This window comes from Tachypleus tridentatus, chromosome 12 (assembly GCF_004210375.1).
Source record: "Tachypleus tridentatus isolate NWPU-2018 chromosome 12, ASM421037v1, whole genome shotgun sequence".
In the NCBI taxonomy this organism is placed as follows: domain Eukaryota; kingdom Metazoa; phylum Arthropoda; class Merostomata; order Xiphosura; family Limulidae; genus Tachypleus; species Tachypleus tridentatus.
This window is the reverse complement of record NC_134836.1, coordinates 101,592,275-101,614,864: the sequence shown is the minus strand read 5'-3', so window position 1 is coordinate 101,614,864 and position 22,590 is coordinate 101,592,275. Positions and strand designations below refer to the sequence as shown.

At 35.5% G+C, this 22,590-nt stretch overlaps 1 protein-coding gene across 1 annotated transcript in view; it reads left to right on the top strand.

Annotated features, from left to right (window-relative positions):
* The window catches only part of LOC143234170 (uncharacterized), a 79,742-nt gene extending 74,123 nt beyond the window's left edge, over positions 1-5,619 (top strand). Inside the window, exons 9-10 of the mRNA XM_076471303.1 lie at positions 9-89; positions 2,007-5,619. Coding sequence (XP_076327418.1) covers positions 9-89; positions 2,007-4,232 — 2,307 coding nt within the window. The 3' untranslated portion in view covers positions 4,233-5,619. The remainder of the gene's footprint in view (positions 1-8; positions 90-2,006) is intronic.
* Positions 5,620-22,590: the final 16,971 nt, after the last annotated feature.

The window sequence follows — 22,590 nt, the reverse complement described above, 5'->3', positions numbered from 1 at the left end:
CTTTTCAGGTTGATATCATGTATTACGACGATTCACTGCCTGATGACTACAAACTGATGGATATTGCGTATATTTACACTTGGAAGCGTGTAAGTAGATTTTCCCTCTTTTCAGCATCTAAGTTCTACTGTCATCACAAAAGAAACAGAGTGGAATAGATCATGATTATATTGTAATTACATATATACTCTGTATGTTGATTGAGCCCATAAAATCATACACCGGTCATGGATAATGGGTTTGCGTAGCGGACTGCAAATCGGAAGATCCAGGGTTTGAGGTCCGATATTCTGTTTAAAACACTCCGTAGTTTTAGTTGTGAGGATCCTGTAACTTACAGAGTCAATTTCGTTACTCGTCGGTACTGTGATTGGTTGTCCTCTCTCTCTGATTAGCAGTCCAAATATTAGAGATGGTTATGCCAAAATATTAAGGAGGAGGGGTCTCTCTAAATAGCTGTTTAGACGTATAAACTATGAAGAAAACGTTCATCTTAGCTGTGAGTATGTCATGAACAAAAATTTTGGAGAGCTCGTAACTTTGGGTGAACTAATGAACTTAAGAAACGAAATGGAAACGTGAAGCGCAGTTCGAAAGAGTGAAATAAATTCAGATTTTGGAAATACTTAAATTGGAGTCTATCTGGGGCCCCAAAATGGAATAACTGAAGATCTTTGGATTGTTGCATGAATGTCAATAAAAATTTTCAAGAACGTATCGGCAATGAAACCAAATTTAAAACTAAAGCCGATAGAGAGATAAAAGACGCTTATGGGATTGCTAATCAAAACAATGTTTAACCTTGTGGAATACACCTAGATCCCGAAATCAGAGATCTCTGATCATTGGTTTCTTCCCTGTCAGAAAAATAATTATTATATATTTTTTGTTTTTCATGCAGTGCGAAATCTCAATATTTGGCGCTAATCTTTCTTATACTTGCTGTGTATTTATGCTAATATTCCAAGTGTGTCTTCAGAAATCGATCTGACTAAAGTTTTTTTTTCAATCAATCTTCACTTAAGTGTAGTTTTTCTTGACCATTTGTAAAGCAAAACATCTCTTAACACTTCGTTTCCAGTTGTGTTGCATTGGAGATGAGATACAGACCAGTACGTTGAGGAATATACAAAAACACTTCTTGGAAAGTCAAGTGACCTACATGACGTCACTTAACTCCCTTTGTGTATCACTTATTTAGCTATCCCTGAAGAAATAATATTTGCCTTTTAAAAGCACTCGGGTGTATATGGCTTTTATTGTTTCATCTATATTCTTAGGTTATGGAAAATTTTTATTCCCCCTTCCCATATGATAAGGGGAGTTTTGGGGGGTTTGACTTCGCGAATTTACTTAAAATGACAATAACGTCTATAGTGGTCATTCAAAGCATTTAAAGTAGTAAATGTGTAATTCGTAACGAAGTATACCATTCGATATTTACATTATCAGTGATAACTCTGAATTTTAATATCGTACTAAAACAATTACCAGGACTGAAATTTATATTATAGTATAATTACACGTGTTCCTTATAAATTAAGACAATGTAACATGTGGAAATAAGTGTAAAGATTGCTCACGGATGGATAATCAAATAGCATTTATACGTATAAATAAATTAACATATATAATTAGCTCGAAAACGAATTTGTTTGGACATAAGTTTTGAACAAAGACTCATTATGAAATAAAACGATATACTTTCAGCACAACTTAGCGCATAAAAGAATTAAACACCTAGTTATAAGATAGCTTGCAATATGTAGAATTATGTGAGGTAAACTAATGTTTTCTTTATTGCACAGAAAACACAAAGGCTTTAACGTGTGTAAACATTACATCAAATGTGGAACGAAACAGGAAATTATGCCATATCCATCTTCAAGTTGAATGTGGTCGGGCCTTAAACAACGTATATAATTTTAAAAGAGGATGCTGACGTAAACATATGTGTTACCTCTTATAGATTGTTTTGTTTACCCTTTGTTCGTTTCTTTTACTAGAACGGACCTATGAGGCTCTTCTACAGAATACTGGATAAACCTCGTAAAAGGCTTAAGACGTGTCATTCTACCGATGCTGAAACACTTTTAGTTGTGAGTGATGACGTAACTAAACCAGGGATGCTAAATGGGACGTGTTGTGAGAAGGAAACCAATGGGGTAGAGTCGCCATCAGCAGAAGTAAAAGAGGATTCTCCCATGGATATTCAGCCAGAGTCAGAAAGAAAAGAAGTCAGTACAGTGAGTGGAAGCAACACCAGAAGAAATTTAGCTTCTGGTATTAACGCTTCTGCTAACGAAGTGTTAATAGGAGATGAGCTAAGTCATCAACCAGTCATATCCAACTCAGTCAACAGTACCAGTCAGTTAGAAGATGAACAGAACACACAGTTACTAAATATTGAAGAACAGAAAAACCATCGTGCGTCTCCTTCGTACAACGTCTCATCTGTATTATATGGTAAGAAAATGAGATTGGAACAGGAAGTTTCTCTAAAGTACAAAACAGCTACAACTGAAACATTCCATGATCCGCTGTTGAAAGAGGCGTCGAAAGTGGTCGAGAATAGCAAATTAAAGCCAGTTGAGACATCACAAACGTGTAATAAAGAAACGGGGTTAAATGAGGCAAAGAAACCTACCAGTCAGATGGAAACTGAGAAAGTCACTGACTTTGCTGAAACTGTGGAACCAGTCAACTCAGTTGAGAAAGAGAAACTTACTATTCCAGTGTGTGACAAAACTCCTGATGATGCTGTCGAATGTAGAAAGTCGAATAGTCCTGTCAGGTTTAAAGATTTACACATTCCCAATGAGAGCAAAATATCTGCACATTTCACGAATATCAGGAAGGACTCTACTCGTTCTGATACAAAAAAACACAACATCCAATCGGAGACCAAGGAACTGAACAGTTCACACGAAACTCAAAATACCACTGAGGTCAAGGGACTTTCCAGCTTAAGTGAAAATGCCAAACTCACGACTCCAGAAGACACTTTGAAACTTTCTAGCCAAACTGAAGCAAAAAAACATATCGATTCAAATGAAACCAGGAAACTCACATCACCAGTTCATGGCAATAAAGCCACAAACCTATTCGAATCCATTAAACTCGTTAGTAAACCACCTGTAGTCAAAACTACTGCGAATAATAGTCACATAACTTCGACACTGTTAACCGTGTCTTCCTGCGTAGTAACAACCTCTGAAGCTGTCAAAAGCCGAAATTGCAAATCAGAAGAAATGTTAGCAGCAACTGTTGACCTCGAAGATAGATATGTATCAACGTCAGTTCAAAAGTCTCCAAAACTTGTATTTGGGGAAGACTCGAAGTTTCCTTTGTATCGTGGACAAAATGAGAAGAAATCTATTAAAGAAAATGATAAGTTTAATAAAAGTAATGAAAAGAAATCTAGTAAAGAAAGTGAGGAAAAATGTCGCAGAGATAGCGAAAAGAAATTTAATAAAGACAGTGAGAAAAAGTCTAGTAAGGAAAGTGAAAAGAAATACAGTAAAGAAAGTGAAAGAAAGTCGAGTAAAGAAATCGAGAAAAAAATGAGAAGAGATGGCGAACTCAAGGTATCGAAATCTCCAGAACTGCTTGTTGTCAAACCTGGTGAGATTCCACCCATAAAAATCTCCCGAAAATTGTCCATCAAAATTGTTGATCCTGAAAAAATTGAGGCGAAAGAAGACTCTGAAGTGGACAGTGGAGTTGGCAGTGATATCAGTAGCCGTCCTGAAACGCATTTAAGTGTTGAAGATGACTTGTGGTCGCCTGGTAATTCCGTTGCAGAAACGGAGAAACTGACCACTCCATCTAAACCCGCCCTCACTCCGCCTCCAACACCATCACCATCTACAAGCAATCCGTGTCCATCGCCTAGTGCTGGTTATCTTTCTTGTCAAACTCCATTACACGTTCCGTCCACTTCACCAAAGATGTGCCTCTCGCCGCGGGAGGACCTCGAGCCGCAACGAGACGAAAACGAGGCGCTGGACCTGACTTTATCCCATCGCCACCAAATTCGCCACTACGATCGGCCGCGACACGTAGCTAACCCACCGGTCCTGGACAAACATAGGCAACTGGTATGTCTGACGGCGCCTACCAAGCCATCGCTCAAGCCATTACCGCCCCCACCACCCCCACTCTCACACACTCACATGTACAGCAGGAAGGCAGAATCGGGCGAAACCACCGCTTCAAGGGCGGAACTTTGACAGTGATCAATCCAGATCCGAATAGTTACCGGCCTAAAATCGTAATAAAGAATTTAGACCCGCGACCGGATCATGCCCACCATCACCACAATCACAGAATGTAGAGCTATTGTACATACTTTGGTGTAATTAGTCTGTTCAGCTGGATAAGGCGTTGTATTCTCTACCTGTATGTGCGAACTCTGTAATAGTCTGTCAGTAACTTTGAACAGTCCCAAAGAAGTCGGACACTGAGAGGACAAAATAATTAGTTCATGATAAAATTACAAGAGAACAATTTAAATAACATAAAACTATTAAGGAGTGGCTATCTTTTCTTTCGCAGCTTACGTGTGGGATTTCCGTGAGAAATATTTATCTTGCGTGACGTATTTGTTGTAATCACTTTTGGAGATGCTTTATCCAAAATACAAATATAACGGACACGATAACTGTTGTTTTAAATATGCAGGAGAGCTTCCTGATACGTATACAGTATCTGGTATATCTTAATTGGTCAATGTTTCCTACATGAAGAAAAGAAACGTGTTGTACGAAAACAGTGTGTCTTCCAAGACCGTTACTTCGTGTACTATCAAAATTTGTTTTTGTAATCAAAATAGATTTGCTATTTCTGTATATACATGCGTTTATATGTATATCCGTGTAAAGAAAAGTGCAATGTTCAGAAGCATATTTCTACATTTTTTTTTCCCCCAGTTTGACACTCCGGTCGTGTGTAAATGTTTCAGAAACGCATGCATATAGAACAATTGTGCTGGTGTAAAAACAATAACAGAACAAAACAAAAACAAACGTAATGTTACATGACTTTGATAATTATTTGTTAAAATCGTGTTTATAAGCTAGTTTATGACCCGTTTTTTTTTCTTCGTACAGCAATGGAAAAAAAATACAACATTGGACTTTTCGATTAATGTGACCAAGTAATTCACACGAGTGATGTGATAAAGAAATTGTTTTCGTTCAGGGAATGATATACTGGTTTTGATGTTTATTTGACTGAAGAATTCACCTGAATAAGCTGGCAAAAGAAAAGTTCTGGACATTAAAAAAAAAATACTTTCGAAATATTTTTGAAGAATTTTTTGATCACTTGTTTTAATAGTAAACACCATAAAATCATTGTTAGTTTTACAGAGAACCCTGTTTGTACATAGGTGTTAATATTTATTGTCAACAGTCTGGACTTGTACAGTTGTAGCAATCGCCTTCGCATTAAACTGACGACGTACTGAAACAGTGGTAAAATTCTTGTTACGTCTGACAAGTCTTTATACTCTAGTGGCTAAAAATGTTTCGCTCTAAAGTTCTGTTAACGTAGCTGCAGATGTTCATTTTGAGTGTGTATAAAAAAAAACTTTCTTGAATAAAAACTCCATTTACAGCTTGTTCCTTGTGAAATGAATCCAGAACTCTAGTAAAAAAAAACAACGTTGATTGTATTCATTGTATATTTAAAATATTAATATTTAATTTACGCTTTTGGAATTAAGCACAAAGCTGCAGAAAGAGCCATCTGTGCTTTGCTCACCTCGGGTATCGAAACCCAGTTTCTACCGATGTGTGCCACTAAGGAGCCTTAGAGTGATGAAGTATTGAAAATGTTGCTGATGTGTGCCACTAGGGGAGCCTTAGAGTGATGAAGTGTTGCAAGATGTTGCCGATGTGCACCACTAGGGGAGCCTTAGAGTGATGAAGTGTTGCAAGATGTTTGCGATGTGTGCCACTAGGGGAGCCTAAGAGTGATGAAGTGTTGCAAGATGTTGCCGATGTGTGCCACTAGGGAAGCCTTATAGTGATGAAGTGTTGCAAGATGTTGAGTGATTTTGAATTGCCCCTCTTTACTGCTGATTCAATATGAATGAAGTTAGGGATAAAACCCATAACCAGTTTTAGGTGTTTTCTTTAAAATTTAAATTTAAGATGTTTTATGATACAGAAACATCAAATCTTGTATATATGTGTGCTTAATGTGTGATACAGCGCATGGTATCAACTACATTTTAGAAACCATTTTTATAGGTGGTCATGATCAGCTTTTAAAATAAACTGATCGAATGTATAAAACATTTTTGAAGAATGACCTGCATTTCTAAGGCAGTGCTTTTCAAATTTTAAAGAGTGAGTCGGCATGGCTAGGCTTTGCTTGGCTTACAATCTGAGGGTCGCGGGTTCGATTCCCCGTCACACCAAACATGCTCGCCCTTCCAGCCGTAGGGGCATTATATTTTCACGATCAATCCCACTCTTCGTTGGTGAAAGAGTAGCCCAAGAGTTGGCGGTGGGTGGTGATGACTAGCTGTCATCCCTCTAGTCTTACACTGCTTAATTAGATATGACTAGTGCAGGCAGCTTTGTGCGAAATTAGAAAAAACAAACAAACTTTAAATAGCGGCGATTCCCAATAGCAGCAAAGTTGTCGTTGTTATCCATTCCCTATTAAAATAATTTTCGTAATTTTAATATATATTTTTAATAACAAATAAAGAACTTTTAGAACAAAATGAAAGTCTTTTTCAGGTTGTCGAACTTTGTTTCTTTCGTCATTAATCTTTGACTCTCTCACCAAAAGGTTGCTTTCCTCTAACTGTTTTAAGTTTAAAGAAATTAGATTTTATTATTACAGTGTTGATGCTAAAAGGGGTAACATTTTGAAGAAGAGTGACATTGTGTTCCATTTTGAATGTAAAATAACATGAATATGGCACAATAACGAAGAAAGAAGCGAAACTTGTAACGATAGTACAAAGGAGACTTAGTCTAGTACTGCGTTATGATTGGTTGGCGGGAAGTAGTACAAAGAAGACTTTGTCTAGTACTGCGTTATGATTGGTTGGCGGGAAGTAGTACAAAGAAGACTTTGTCTGGTGCTGCGTTATGATTGGTTAGCGGGAAGTAGTACAAAGAAGACTTTGTTTGGTGCTGCGTTATGATTGGTTAGCGGGAAGTAGTACAAAGAAGACTTTGTTTGGTGCTGCGTTATGATTGATTGGCGGGAAGATGAGTATAAAGTATGCATTTAAAATTATATATACGAACTGATCGTCAGGTATTGCCTCAAGGTTGGGAAGCAGTAAATTTAAGGATTACAACGAAAAATTTGGGGTTCGAATCTCCGATGACACAGCAAATAAACCAGTGTGGCTTTTTTTGAAACAACCAACCAATTGTTGGATATGTTTGTTTTTTTCAAAGTTTAAAGAAAAAGGAAGGATGTGTTATACGATTTTAATTTCCTCGTGCATGTTTTAAAATTCGTTATTTAATGTTATGCGCCTGAAACACATAATAGCTTTTCAAAATTACAATGCGGTTAAAATTTGGTTGTTTGTATTTTAGCACAAAGCTTCACAATGGGCTGACAGTGCTGTGTCCACCACGAGCATCAATACCCGGAGTCTAGTGTTGTAAGTTCGCATACATACCGCCGTTTGAGTAAACATTACATTAGGATTTATTACACTGACAATCAATGTCATAACAGTTACATACAGAATATATTAATTGTTTACATTACATTAAGGAACACCAATAACCATGTTAATTATGAAAAAAAAAATCACCTTTACGTTATTTGTCTAGTAATTCATTTTTGTCACAACTGAAAATATTAAATGATTGACTTACTGATTATTCATATATTTTCTATTAAAATTTCACGAAACATTAAAACTAACTCACAAACACGATCTAGAGCATGTGTTAAAGATGATCGCATGGTCACATACTGTAAGCAAAGGATGATGACATCATTGTCTTAATAACGGCATCAATGGTCAGAAAAAAATAGGCTGTTACTATTTTAAGAAACGGTCACATATTATTCTTTAAACAATTAACTTAGTAATACTTAAAATTGCAAAATTTAAAACTTTCTATAGACTATTTATTTTAATTTTAAATCATAACATATACATAAAACTTTGCATAAAACTGAAAGCCACTAAATAAAAATCAAATGTAAAGTTCTGTTTGATTAGTAAAATTTCAGCCAAACTTTCAATACTTCTCTATTCTTTGGTCACTGTTACAACGGTCGATGGTAAGGTTACCCTTGTGTCTGATAACTATTGTATATACTTGTTTTACCATATTATTAGTCACATACACAAATCGGTCCGGTATGGCCAGGTGGTTTAAGGCGCTCGACTTGTAATCTGATAGTCGCGAGTTCGAATCCCCGTCACATCAAACCCCCTTTCAACCGTGGGGGTGTTATATGTTACGGTCAATTTCACTATTCGCTGGTAAAAGAGCAGCGGTGGGTGATGATAACTAGCTCTCTTCCTTCTAGTCTTACACTCCTAACTCAGGAACGGCTAGCGCAGATAGCCCTCATGTAGCTTTGGGCGAAACTCAAATTCACCAAGATACTGAAAATTTAGGTCATAATCATAAAAAAAAACTTTTAGTTATAAATCAAGTAATTGTTCTTTGACTATTTCAACAGTTTCACTTCCTCATATAGATTTTGAAACTGTTACCGTAACATGAATCATTTTTTATTTACACTTTATCAAATCTATAAAAATCACCAGAGTTCTATGCTTTTCTTAAACTTAACTCATATCTCATCACAGACTAATATAACATTTTTAATATACGTAATTAAAATCTCGGACTTAAGTATAACACATATTGAAATATTTGTCAACAAAGTTTCAAAACACACTAGGATATTATTCACAAAAAAATTCTTCGTTCATAAATAAATGTCAAACTCATTTTTAATGGTTAAATTACACACCATGAATATTAGTTCCTAATAAACCTCCCATACTTAAACATTTGTGAACAAAACTAAGATATACTTATATGCTATTGAAGAAAACTCCTTAGTTTATAAAATACTGACATACATCACAATGCAATAATACATACCATACATACAGGTAGGTTATTAGTTACTACAAATAAAATATAAGGGGCAGGTAATCAAACTTTCTTTATTTTAAAAACTATACCAAACATTTGAAAACTAAACTGCCTGTTTCCAGTCGTGCTGACCTTCAGGTACCATTGTGGTACAGCTCAAAACTGATGTAACTATGTGCGTGTTTTCTTATAGCAAAGCCATCTCGGACTATTTGCTGAGTCCACCAAGGGGAATCGAACCACTGATTTTCGCGTTGTAAATCTGTAAACTTATCGTTGTACTAACGGGGGACTGATGTAAGTATAGACTAGTAAAGTATCACGCACACGTAGGTTTACTGTCTATTATTACAGAATGATTGTTGTTGTTTTGAATTAAGCACAAAGTTACACAATGGGCTATCTGTGCTCTGCCCACCACGGGTATCGAAACCCGGATTTTAGCGTGCAAGTCCGCAGACATACCGCTGAGCCACTGGGGGGCTTACAGAATGAACTTTGCAACTAAAACAAATTGCATGTGTACTATACATTAATTTTGACAACTGTTTTGTATCAACACAAACGCATTTATTATTACACTTTACGTATCATTACCGAAAGCTAAATGTATATTTACAATATTTGATGGTTCAATAGAAAGTTATTTTCTACTTTTAGGTTGCTATTTTCTGCTTTTGATCTAAAGTTAATATGTTATATAATAATGTAAATATAATATACAAAGTTACATACATACTTCTTGAAGTAAACAAACATCAATATCATCCATCTTACAATTTGGACATTTATTTATCTAAGACACAAACCTAATATTAAACTAACTTTCATACAAGTTTGTGTATAAATAATTCTTGTTATATCCTGGTTGCTTACGATATTTAGTACAAAAAAAAGAATTTATTGTAGTACCTCGTTTTGTTTTTAAGATCTATTACTTCTGACCCCTGTGTGTGGCTCACCTCGTTTTGTTTTTAAGATCTATTACTTCTGACCATGTGTGTGGCTCACCTCGTTTTGTTTTTAAGATCTATTACTTCTGACCATGTGTGTGGCTCACCTCGTTTTGTTTTTAAGATCTATTACTTCTGACCATGTGTGTGGCTCACCTCGTTTTGTTTTTAAGATCTATTACTTCTGACCATGTGTGTGGCTCACCTCGTTTTGTTTTTAAGATCTATTACTTCTGACCATGTGTGTGGCTCACCTCGTTTTGTTTTTAAGATCTATTACTTCTGACCATGTGTGTGGCTCATCTCGTTTTGTTTTTAAGATCTATTACTTCTGACCATGTGTGTGGCTCACTCTCTGTTTGAATAACTCTTTCTAATACCACAGATAAGAAGATTTTTTACAAGAGTTGGCAGATGCGGTTTTCCAATTGTGCAAAGAATCATCTCACAGTTAAAGCTAGAATAATGACAGTAGTAGTATACAGGATGATGCAGTGAAATGAGAACAACGCTATAGTGTGCAAAGAGAATAGTTTTAGACTGATTACAGGTCTATTGTAAGGAAACTCCCCAAGGCTAACTAAACAATGAAAACAGTTTGACAAATTTCAAGGTTATATACGAGAGACTAAATAAACTACACTTGACGAATTTTATAGAATTGTAGAAAGTTTATAAGGGGCACGGGGAAGGAGAAATGATTGTTTGTTTGTTTGTTTGTTTTTTTGAATTTCGCGCAAAGCTACTCTAGGGCTATCTGCGCTGGACGTCCCTAATTTAGTAGTGGAAGGCTAGAGGGAAGGCAACTAGTCATCACCACCTATCGCCAACTCTTGGGCTACTATTTTACAAACGAATAGTGCGATTGACAGTCACATTATAACGCCCCCACAGCTGAAAGGGTGGGAATGTGTGATACGAGCGGGATTCGAACCCACGACCCTCGGATTACGAGTCGAACGCCTTAACATACTTGGCCATGCCGGGCCTGGAATATAGTTAGTGATACCGGATTTCTTTTAAATGCGAAAATTATGAAGAATATTTGTTTATTTATTTTAATCTAAGACGTAATGGTTCACCAGCTTTTGGAGATTAGCATCACAATGCTTATAGTTTGTTTATTAAAAGTTCAAGAATATAATATTATTAATAAACTCTGCTGTGCTTTAAGTGACATAAAAACTCCATTCACATCAGTTAAGAAAGCCGTGAAATATCAATATATGAGCTGCATTATTCCTAACAGCAATAACATACTTGGTATCTAATTAACCTTTACAATTGCATACTCTGAAATGAGTCTGAAAATTGCACCTCGCAGGATATTTGCCAATCAAAAAAGAAAAAAGAAAAGAAAAAATCGAATCCTACTATCTTTCAGCTCCAAGTTCATGGTCTTGAAAGTACAATCGAACTATATTTGACAACAATTAATTAAAGCTATTCAAACAATACAATTTGATAATGATTGTCTGAGAACTCAACATAAAAAAAATGGGATTAACAAATCAATAGCAGCTTTACAATTGTTAATTTCTTTATATAAAGATAGGTTACTGTTTTTTATTATTCAACCAATTTGTGCCTTGTTTATTTCAGAAGCAAGATAAGATTGCAAACAGAACCGCCCCCCGCTAGTACAGCGGTAAGTCTACGAACTTCCAACACTAAAATAAGGGGTGCGATTCCCCTCGGTGGGCTCAACAAATAGCCCGATGTGGCTTTGCTATAAGAAAAACACACAAACACACGCAAGCAGAACATTGTAATTTGTGTGTTTATTTAATTTAGAGATAAAATCGTGCGAATAAAGTTAATTAATTACAAGCACAAAATTTTTTCTAAAGCAACACCAAAATTTCTATTTTTGGTTTTCACAACGGATGAAATCCAGGGAATATTAAACAACCTAATAAACAAAGTTATGAACAAAAAGAGCTTCGCATATAAATAAAACACTGCGTATGTATAGAATTGTCCTTCAATATTATAAACACAAAAGTGAATTGTTGGTTGTTTTTTTACCTGTAATTTAAAAGTACAAATCTCTGTAAATGTTTAGGCTGTTACTTATCAATTTAAACGTTGCGTTGCAACTTTCTACGCTTTCTAATTGGCAATTTTTAATTTTTATCACACGGGCATACGCGCGTGATGGTGAAGTTAAAAGTTTGTGTGTGTTTTCTTATAGCAAAACCTCATCGGGTAATCTGTTGAGTCCATCGATGGGAACGAACCTCTGATTTTAGCGTTGTAAATCCGTATACTTACCGCTGTACCAGCGTGTGACAAGTTAAAACTTACTTCCATGCTTCTATAAAAATTAAAGGTTAGTTAGTTGCGAAATTTAACTGTTACTTGTGTTTGTTATTAAGCACAAAGTTACACAATAAACTGTCTGTACCCTCAGTGATGTCGAGAAAACCCACTTGTAGAGAAATATATATGCAAAAATGGCTCGTTTGGGTTGAGAAAATATTTTACATAGAAGAGCGAACAACATTTCGACCTTCTTCGGTCATCGTCAGGTTCACAAAGAAAGAGGTAACTGACCGGAAGCTGACCACATGTTTGAAAGGGGTTGCGTAACTAAGTGTCGGAATGTAGAGGGCGGTATTAGATGTTTGAATATATAATTTTATTTATTTTATTATATTAATATAGGTATAAAGGCGTTCCTTTATATTGGTTGGTGATACGGGGTTTGCTCAGGCCATTTGTTTGTATATAGTTTTGGTTGTTGAACATGAAGTTTGTCTTTATCGTGGTGAATTCTATTAGGGTTGCTTGGTTACTGGGAATGTCTAAGTTGGGTTGTTAGAGTTCTAAGTTCTAGGCTTCAGTGGTTGGAACTTTCATTGGCCATTAAGGCTTTATGATTAAGTTGATTTAGATTAGACTTGAAATAAAAGAGTCCCTGGCTGATGTTACATATTTGGAGAATATGCTATTATTTACCAAGATTGTAATTAAACGATTCATATGTAAAAAGAACATAAAAGTCACCTTCACACGTTTTCGAACACTGCAAGTCAAATAAACACAACATAACCATAGAAAACACTCAAATACTAAATAAAGAAACAAACATAAACAAACGTAAAATTAAAGAAGCCTTACTTATACAACAACTTACACCCAAAATAAACCAATATAAAGAAACGCCTTTATACCTATATTAATATAATAAAATAAATAAAACTATATATTCAAACATCTAACACCGCCCTCTATATTCCGACACTAAGTTACACAACCCCTTTCAAACATGTGGTCAGCTTCCGGTCAATTACCTCTTTCTTTGTGAACCTGACGATGACCGAAGAAGGTCGAAATGTTGTTTCTTCTATGTAAAATATTTTCACCCTGTCCACCGCAATCCAGAATCACCACTGAGTTACCAGGGAGATTGTTTTCTCACAAGTGAATAGTTTATTTGTAATTAAACAGAAAACCACACAAAGAGCTATCTGTGCTCTTCCAATCACTGGTATCGAAACCTCGTTTCTAAAGTTAGAAGGTCTGTATAACTAACACTAGTCTCTACTCAGAACACCGTTATACTTGTACGATGAACATCCGTTATTGTAGTCATTAATTTAAGATCTGTTTTGTTTTTTAATTCAGTAATAATAGCTAATTTGATTTGTAATTATTATTTTGTTTTCTTTTCATTTAATGCACGATTATAGAAGTATTTTAATTTCAAAATAGTATTATGTTTGATTAAGTTTGCGAACGAAAGCTATTTTAGCCTAAAGAATGTTTTTGTTCTTAATCACGAGAACGTAATTTATTCACTATCATATTAAACCTAGCATCAGTATATTATGCTTTACCACAAAGCGCTATGTAGTTAAGTCTTTAGAGCTTTGTCTAATATAATGTAACAAGTTAGAGCAAAATCTCTTTTATATGAGATTAGCCCGAATAATGCGAAGTATTGAAATTCAAAAATATTCTCTTTTGTTTAGAATTAAGCACAAAGTTACACAATGAGCTATCTGTGCTCTGTCCACCATGGATATCGAAACCCGGTTTCTAGCGTTGTAAGTCCGCAGACATAACACATAATTGTGTTATATATGAATATAACGATTGTATACAAACTGTAATTTATCGGTCAGTGTCTAGATGAATCTAATTCAACAAAGATACTTTGACTGGGACATTTTCAAAGAAAAAGTTGAAATAGAGAAATCATGCATTCAAGTACAGTAACGTTCATATATTTGTACTGTTTGCCTTATAAATTGCTATTCGATTACCTGAAATACTTGCATTTGTAACTTGGTTAATTTATCTTAACAGAAATGCATTCAGTTATTGTTTTTCTCTTTCTGGTTTAAGTGTAAACGGCGTGAATTACCACACAAGAACAATAACTAAACATTCGAGTGTTCCAAATTTTTCACCAGTATTCGTGAAGTCCTGATGTTAACTATACTAAAAAGATACTGAAAAGATATTGTGTTTATTCTACGTTGAGTTTCAACTCAAAAGGTTTCTGGCATTAATTCTATCCAATGTGTCAACTTGATGATCCAGGATTTTGTTTAGAAAACACATTAGAACATTCTGAGTTTACGTGTACCTTCTACTGTTGAACGTTCCTCTGAGGAAACAGCCCGGCATGGCCAGGTGATTAAGACGCTCGACTCGTAATATGAGGCTCGCGGGTTCGAATCCCTGTCACACCAAATATGCTTGTCCTTTCAGCCGTGGGGTTGCTATAATGTTACAGTCAATCCCACTATACCTTAGTAAAAGAGTAGCCCAATAGTTGGCGATGGATGGTGATGACTAGCTAGCTGCCTTCTCTCTAGTCTTACACTACTAAATTAAGAACAGCTAGCGCAGATAGCCCTCGTGTAGCTTTACGCGAAATTCCAAACCAAACCAATCGAAGAAAAACGAATATGAAAATGTAATTAATACTTTTAGTGTTAACTTAAATTTCTGTATTTTGACATTGTTGTCTGCTTATGTTCTATTTATAGCTGATTTGTTTTACTTTCTAGTTACGTCTCATTGTCATCCTTTTGATTAAAGTGTTATTTATGCCGTTTGTTATGTAAACACTTAGCCCTTGTTTGTGTTTATGCTACAATTAGCGATGAACAAGGTCGAAAACAAAAATAGTTATCAAACTCAGTCTATAAGTATCATACCTTAATCGACCAGTGGATTATATCAAAATAAAATATTCAACACAATAGTCACACTACTAAGCGGTGAGTTGACTTAATGTGCTACTTTTGTAATGTTGTTTAGTAGGCGAGTAAGAAAGCTGAGATTAAGAAAAGCAACAAATAATCGTTGTATAGTTTAATGCGAGTTTCCTTCTTACATAACTTGAAGGTACTAACTTCCTTCAACATAGTATTGTTGAGTCATACAGGATGTATCTTTCCTCCTTATATAACTCAAAGGCACTAACTTCCTTCAACAAAGTATTGTTTAGCCACACAACATACGCCATTCTTTCTTTTTATACAATTCAACGGCGCTAATTTTCTTCAATATAGCACTGTTGAGCCATACAAAATAAACCTTTCCTTCTTTTTATATAACTCGAAGGTGCTAATTTTCTTCAATATAGCACTGTTGAGCCATACAAAATAAACCTTTCCTTCTTTTTATATAACTCGAAGGCCCTAATTTTCTTCAATATAGCACTGTTGAGCCATACAATATACATATTTCCTTCTTTTTACAAAAGTCGAAAGCACTTACATCCTTCAGCATCACACTACTAAGCCACACAGTCGATATTTATTCTTCCGCTTATATAATTCGAAGACGATAACTTCGCTCCACATAAAACTGTTTGGTCACACAAGTTACATCTTTTCTTCCTTTTACACAACTCAAAGGCACTAGCTTCCTTCAGCATAGGATTGTTAGTCCACTCAGTTGAGATTAAACCTATTTAATGGTGAAAAGTGGGTAATTTAGGACGTTCCTGAGCACAAAGAATCGATAAGAAGAGAAACACCAAACTGTCGTTCAAGTTCAGTGTCTCCTTACAAGTTTGAAAACTCTCGTTCACAATCTTTGACATACAGAGGTTTAAATTATTCGATCTTAACATTAATGATAATGCTTCTTTTACTTCTGATCACAATATATGAAATGTGTTCATTGTGGCGAAACGTGCATTTTATGATCGCGTGTTTTGCACCAAACATCTACTATTCGAGTGTCTCGTCGCTAAGCCTATCATCGATGAGTAGAAATAATAAAAATAATAATATTTAGCACAGATCAAAACACTATCATATACTTTGGTATATTTTATCGATTACCCATCTAAAGGTAATGAATTTGAAGTACACTCAGTTTTGTATATCTTCGTTCCAGGTAGACAAGTTTTTACACTGTCACACAGTAAGCATAGTTAAGGGAACAAAACATTTAATGATCGCATCGTTCGTATGTTCTAATGAACTATAAACGACTGGATGTATTATTTTCTCCAGACGGAGCAGCAAAAGACACAATGGAAATTGCGTTTCCCGTCGTCGCACTTTAACACACACTGCATATTTATCAGAAGTCATTAACACGATATGAATACCGTTTTCGTATTGTCATATGGAAATTAGGTTAAACCAGTAGCATTTATACTTCATAACAGTGATATTACATGATACGTCATTAGAAATGAATAGCATCCATCTGCGAATGCTCGCTGTATGTGTATATTTAACAAGAAGTTTTAAATGACTTCTGTTCAAATGTATGTGTATATAGGTAGTTTGTATCAGCTTACATATACCATTTCATATACTGGTACGCCTACGAACATTATCTATGAAAATATTTTCCGTTTAAAACAACCTAAAATAAAAAAAAATAGTTACAGTAAACAAGAGCCAGTGGAAATCAAAAACATCCCAATTCATTTCCTATTTACAGTTATTCATTAGGTTACACTGTACACATATTATAACTCACATGCGTTAAGAAGACCGTGCCAATTCGTAACTACAACTAAGTGCACTATGAATATATGCAGTGGATTGTGTTAATAAAACGTGTTACCTCACATAAACCAATAAAAGAGAAAAATATATACCACGAATTACAAAGAACAGTATAGTTTTAACCAATGTGAAATGGCACATAACGAAACTTCGTTAAAATAAAAAATAAAAATATATACCACGAATTACAAAGAACAGTATAGTTTTAACCAATGTGAAATGGCACATAACGAAACTTCGTTAAAATAAAAAAAGAAAAATATATACCACGAATTACAAAGAACAGTATAGTTTTAACCAATGTGAAATGGCACATAACGAAACTTCGTTAAAATAAAAAAAGAAAAATATATACCACGAATTTCAAAGAACAGTATAGTTTTAACCAATGTGAAATGGCACATAACGAAACTTCGTTAAAATAAAAAAAAAAAAAATATATACCACGAATTACAAAGAACAGTATAGTTTTAACCAATGTGAAATGGCACATAACGAAACTTCGTTAAAATAAAAAAAGAAAAATATATACCACGAATTACAAAGAACAGTATAGTTTTAACCAATGTGAAATGGCACATAACGAAACTTCGTTAAAATAAAAAAGAAAAATATATACCACGAATTACAAAAAACTGTATAGTTTCAACCAGTGTGAAATGGCACATAACGAAACTTTGTTAAAATAAAAAAGAAAAATATATACCACGAATTACAAAAAACTGTATAGTTTCAACCAGTGTGAAATGGCACATAACGAAACTTCGTTAAAAGAAAAAAGAAAAATATATACCACGAATTACAAAAAACTGTATAGTTTCAACCAGTGTGAAATGGCACATAACGAAACTTTGTATGGTTTGTACGAAGTAGTACTACGTCTCTTTTTGTCCTTTATTTATAAATGGACTTACTAGATCATAAACAAAACGATATACGTATACATAAACATATTTGTACACATTCACCTCTGCAAATACACACACACACACACGCCTATCTTATTTAATGCACATAGAACAGACACACACATGTTTACCACACATTGTCCCTTAATTAATCTCTGCCACTAATGCATAGAGTTTGAGGCTGACAAACGTTTTACCTTGACTTGACAATCAAATTTTATTACTTTATGATGCTGTAATAGATAACATAAAAACACATTACGTAATAAACCACAGACTATCTTCAACAGATGTTTTTGATTCGAATTTCGTGCAAAGCTATACGAAAGCTATCTGGGCTAGCCGTCCCTCATTTAGAGGGAAGGCGTCTAATCATTACCACCCACCGCCAACTCTTGGACTACTCTTTCACCAACGAATAATGAGATTGGCCGTCATGCTATAAAGTCCCCACGACTGAAAGGGTGAGCCTTGTTGTTGTGACAGGGATTTGAACCCGCGACCCTAAAATTACAAGTCGAACACTCTAATTACCTGGCCATGTCAGGCCAAGCAGTGAAGGACTACAGGGAAGTCAGCTATGATCATCCACCTCCAACTATTGGGCTACATTTTTACCAACGAAGAGTAGGATTGATCGAATAGTATAACGCCCCCACGGCTGAAAGGGTAAGTATGTTTGGTAGGACGGGGATTCTGTCTGTCTCTAATTTTGAGCTTTAAACGAGAGGAAATATAATTTAACCAGCACCACCCACCGCCACATAGGCTTTGTTCGATTCTTCGAAAAGTATAACAGGATTGTTTGCCACTCTTGTGGCCTTCGAATCCATTTCACGTGGTACATTTTTAACACTACTGTCTTGAAAGAATAATCTTTGGATGTTCATAAGTGATCACAATCGTGAGATCCATTTTGATATTTCTAGTGGTATGAAAGAATTAACATTTTCTTTGAAAAGAGTGCATCTAAACCATTACACCATTTCTAAAGTTTTCATTTTTGAAAAAAATACACGCAAGGTCAAGTGCCTCATTTGGCGATTTCTATAATTCTGCTCTATTGTAAGTACATAAAGAGGAAAATGGCGATTCACTAGACCATATCACACGCATTTATTGTTCCAGTTTAGGTTCTAAGCATCACTGAAGCTGTGGTTTTCTATTTGCAGATGAGTTAAGTTGTTATTTTGTTCGGATTCATTGTTGGCAACTATGATTTTACTGTCCCTTGCACGATATAACTGGAGATAGTTGAACCCTTATTATTGTTAAAAGTGTCGGCAATTCGTATGGAATCTGATGCACCTTTCAAACTTGGTTATTAATTTCTTTGCTCCACATTATCATCAGTTGGCAAAAGCCACAATTTTTCCACACTTGTAGTCTCATTCCTTTACAAATGGCACTGTTGATGAACTTTGATCAAAGAAACAGTCTGACATCGGAACTCGTATTAGTCGAGCATCTACTAACATGTTTCTGTGAAAGTTGGAAAGCACCTTGTTCTTACCTTTATATGGCTACATTTATTTGGACTAAAAACGTACCCGCTACATCACACTGTCACTCTTAATTGCATATGCTATTTGCATACAATGTTCTAGAAATATTTTTGGTAAAAAGGGAGCTAATATAGTAACCAGTAACTGTATATCCAGAATACCACAGCGAGTGTATATAAATAGAAACAGGTTGAATGATATGTTTAACAGGAATACGTGCTACCAGGAATGTACGAGCTTATGTGAAATGAAAATCACAAATATTATTTAATATATACATAATTTAACCAAAATAATTGGAACACTTTGCCTTTCTAATTTTTCGTGGGCTCGGCATGGCTAAGCGTGTTAAGCCATTCGACTCGTAATCTGAGGGTCGCGGGTTCCAATCCCAGTCGCACCAAACATACTCGCCCTCCCAGCTGTGGGGGCGTTATAATGTGACGGTCAATCCCACTATTCGTTGGTAAAAGAGTAGCCAAAGAGTTGGCGGTGGGTGGTGATGACTAGCTGCCTTCCCTCTTATCTTACACTACTAAATAAGGGACGGCTAGCGCAGATAGCCCTCAAGTAGCTTTGCACGAAATTCAAAAACAAACAAACAATTTTTCGAACTTTAACTGTGCAGTGAGTTACCCTATATGATTTGATTTAAACATTCATAAATACTATATTATGTTTTTTGGGGGAAAAGTTCTAAAAATATCAAGCTAAAACGGACTGTCGGATTTCCAAGGAGGCATGACGTTGTAGGTGAGCGAACATTTAAAATAATTAATATTTCTCAAAGAACGCAGGTAAAAGTCATGTCAACATGGGTGTTAAAAATAGAACCATGTTAAACAAACATAATAAGCTAGGGTACAATAGAATAATTAAATCAAAGTTTATATTTTTACATTATTTCCCCCCGTCAAATAGACATATTTACATTTTTACACTTTTAACGTGAGTGCTCATATTTCTATTATGTAATTTAGTTGGACTATTACCACGTTGTTTTTTATTGTTTTTATTTTTTTAACAGACAAACTTTCGGCTCAATTACCGAAACTTTTAACAGGTGCGAGACGTTTAATAAATAACAGGATCGCACCTGCAGAAGGCTTAAGTAATTGAGCCGAAAACTGAATAAAAAAGTGGTGATAACCAAATAAATTACTTGATTCAGACATGTCTACATGTGGAGAAATCAAAAGTGTCACAAGTTAAGAATGGGTGGAGCGTCTCTGATAATATGATCACCTTGTTAAAATAGATTATGGCCAATGATCGCACTTAATGGTAAAATGAGAGCCAATGATTATTTAAAACTTATTACTAATTAGGTTAACCCAAAATTGAACGTTTTATTCCCAAACAGAGTCAATTCGTCCGGAAAACAATGTACTAACTTATACTGGTGAGACTCTTGGTGCAGACGCACTTTTCAATACACTTCTCTCAAAACATTCGCTTCCAACATATGAAAATATGAATACCAAATCTGCATAACTTCAATAGTTGTAAATTTGTATAAATGAGTCAACCCAGAACGAGATCCATATCTTCTTTACTGTTTATATGCGGCGAGACTTACCGTTTTAATCAAGGACTTTATCCAGAGTGCAGTCAGTTCTGACCCATTTTATCAAACTTTAGTAGCTTTATCCAAAGTATATTGGTGCTGAGTTACTCTTTCAAACTACAACAGCGTTATCCAGAGTATAATCGGTCCTGGGCGACTCCTTCAAAGCAAAGTTTAGTATATTTATCCAGAGTACAGTCGATACTGGGCCACTCCTTCAAACTTCAGTATCTTTATCCAGATTATAGTCTATTCTTTTAAACTCTTCAGTAGACACCAATTGAAGTTTGCATGTTTGGTATAGTCACTTGGAGTATTTTATAAAGTTTTTACGGCATTAATTTGTAATTGATTCTTATTAATGCCAATGTCATTTTAATATATTCTATTACTATAATTATATAGGCCACAATGATATGTATACAGTGCATGTATAATTTTGTAACATCCGTATAAGGGTGTTTGGTTTCACTGGTATTTGGTATCTTCGACTATAACGACCACGAAGGTTAAGAGTCAAGTCAGAGATCCCCGTGGTTCAGGCACTAGCCATGTTTTACTTAGAATAATTTAAAGATAATAGCATTCGTCACCTTCACATCCACACTTAACGGAACGCTTGGAACAACGCTTAGCTCGACTGGAACACTGGACTTTCCCGAACGCAGACCAGCCTGCTAACCCCTAGGCTATGTTCATATAGCTTCAATGGAAATTATACATAACCTATTATTTTCCTATAATTTTGAACGGAAATAACATTAATTTTCATTAACTACTTGATCCGACATGGCCAGGTGGTTAAGGCACTGACTTGCAGTCTCAGGGCTTGTTTGTTTGTTTTTGAATTTCGTGCAAAGATACACGAGAGCTATCTGCGCTAGCCGTCCCTAATTTAGTAGTGTAAGCCTAGAGGGAAGGCAGCTAGTCATCACCACCCACCGCCAACTCTTGGGCTACTCTTTTTACCAACGAATAGTGGGATTGACCGTCACATTATAACGCCCCCACGGCTGAAAGGGCGAGCATGTTTGGCGCGATGGGGATGCGAACCCGCGACCCTCAGATTACGAGTCGCACGCCTTAACACGCTTGGCCATGCCGGGCCCTGAAATCTCAGGGTCGCGAGTTCCAATCCCCGTCACACCAAACATGCTCAGTTGACGGTGGGTGGTGATGTCTAGCTCCCTTCCCTCTAGTCTTACACTGCTAAATTAGGGATGGCTAGTACGGATAGCCCTCGTGTCGCTTTACGCGAAAATTAAAACAAACAAACAATTAACTACTTAAAAAAGTTCGCCATTTTTAAAAACGAATTTCGTCAGATTTCAGCTCAGTTGGGACGAAACAGTAACTAACGCGTTATTACATACAAGAAGAAATAATTAATACAGATTAAAAAGTTTGTTCAGTTTGCTGATAAAATAGTGCAAAATTGTTTAAATAAAGTTGCCATCAACTGATGATACTTATTGCACGGATATTTCAACCGATTTTTAGAATTAAGTGCTAACTTTATCGTAGTGCTTGAAAGTATTTAGTCCACAAACGAATA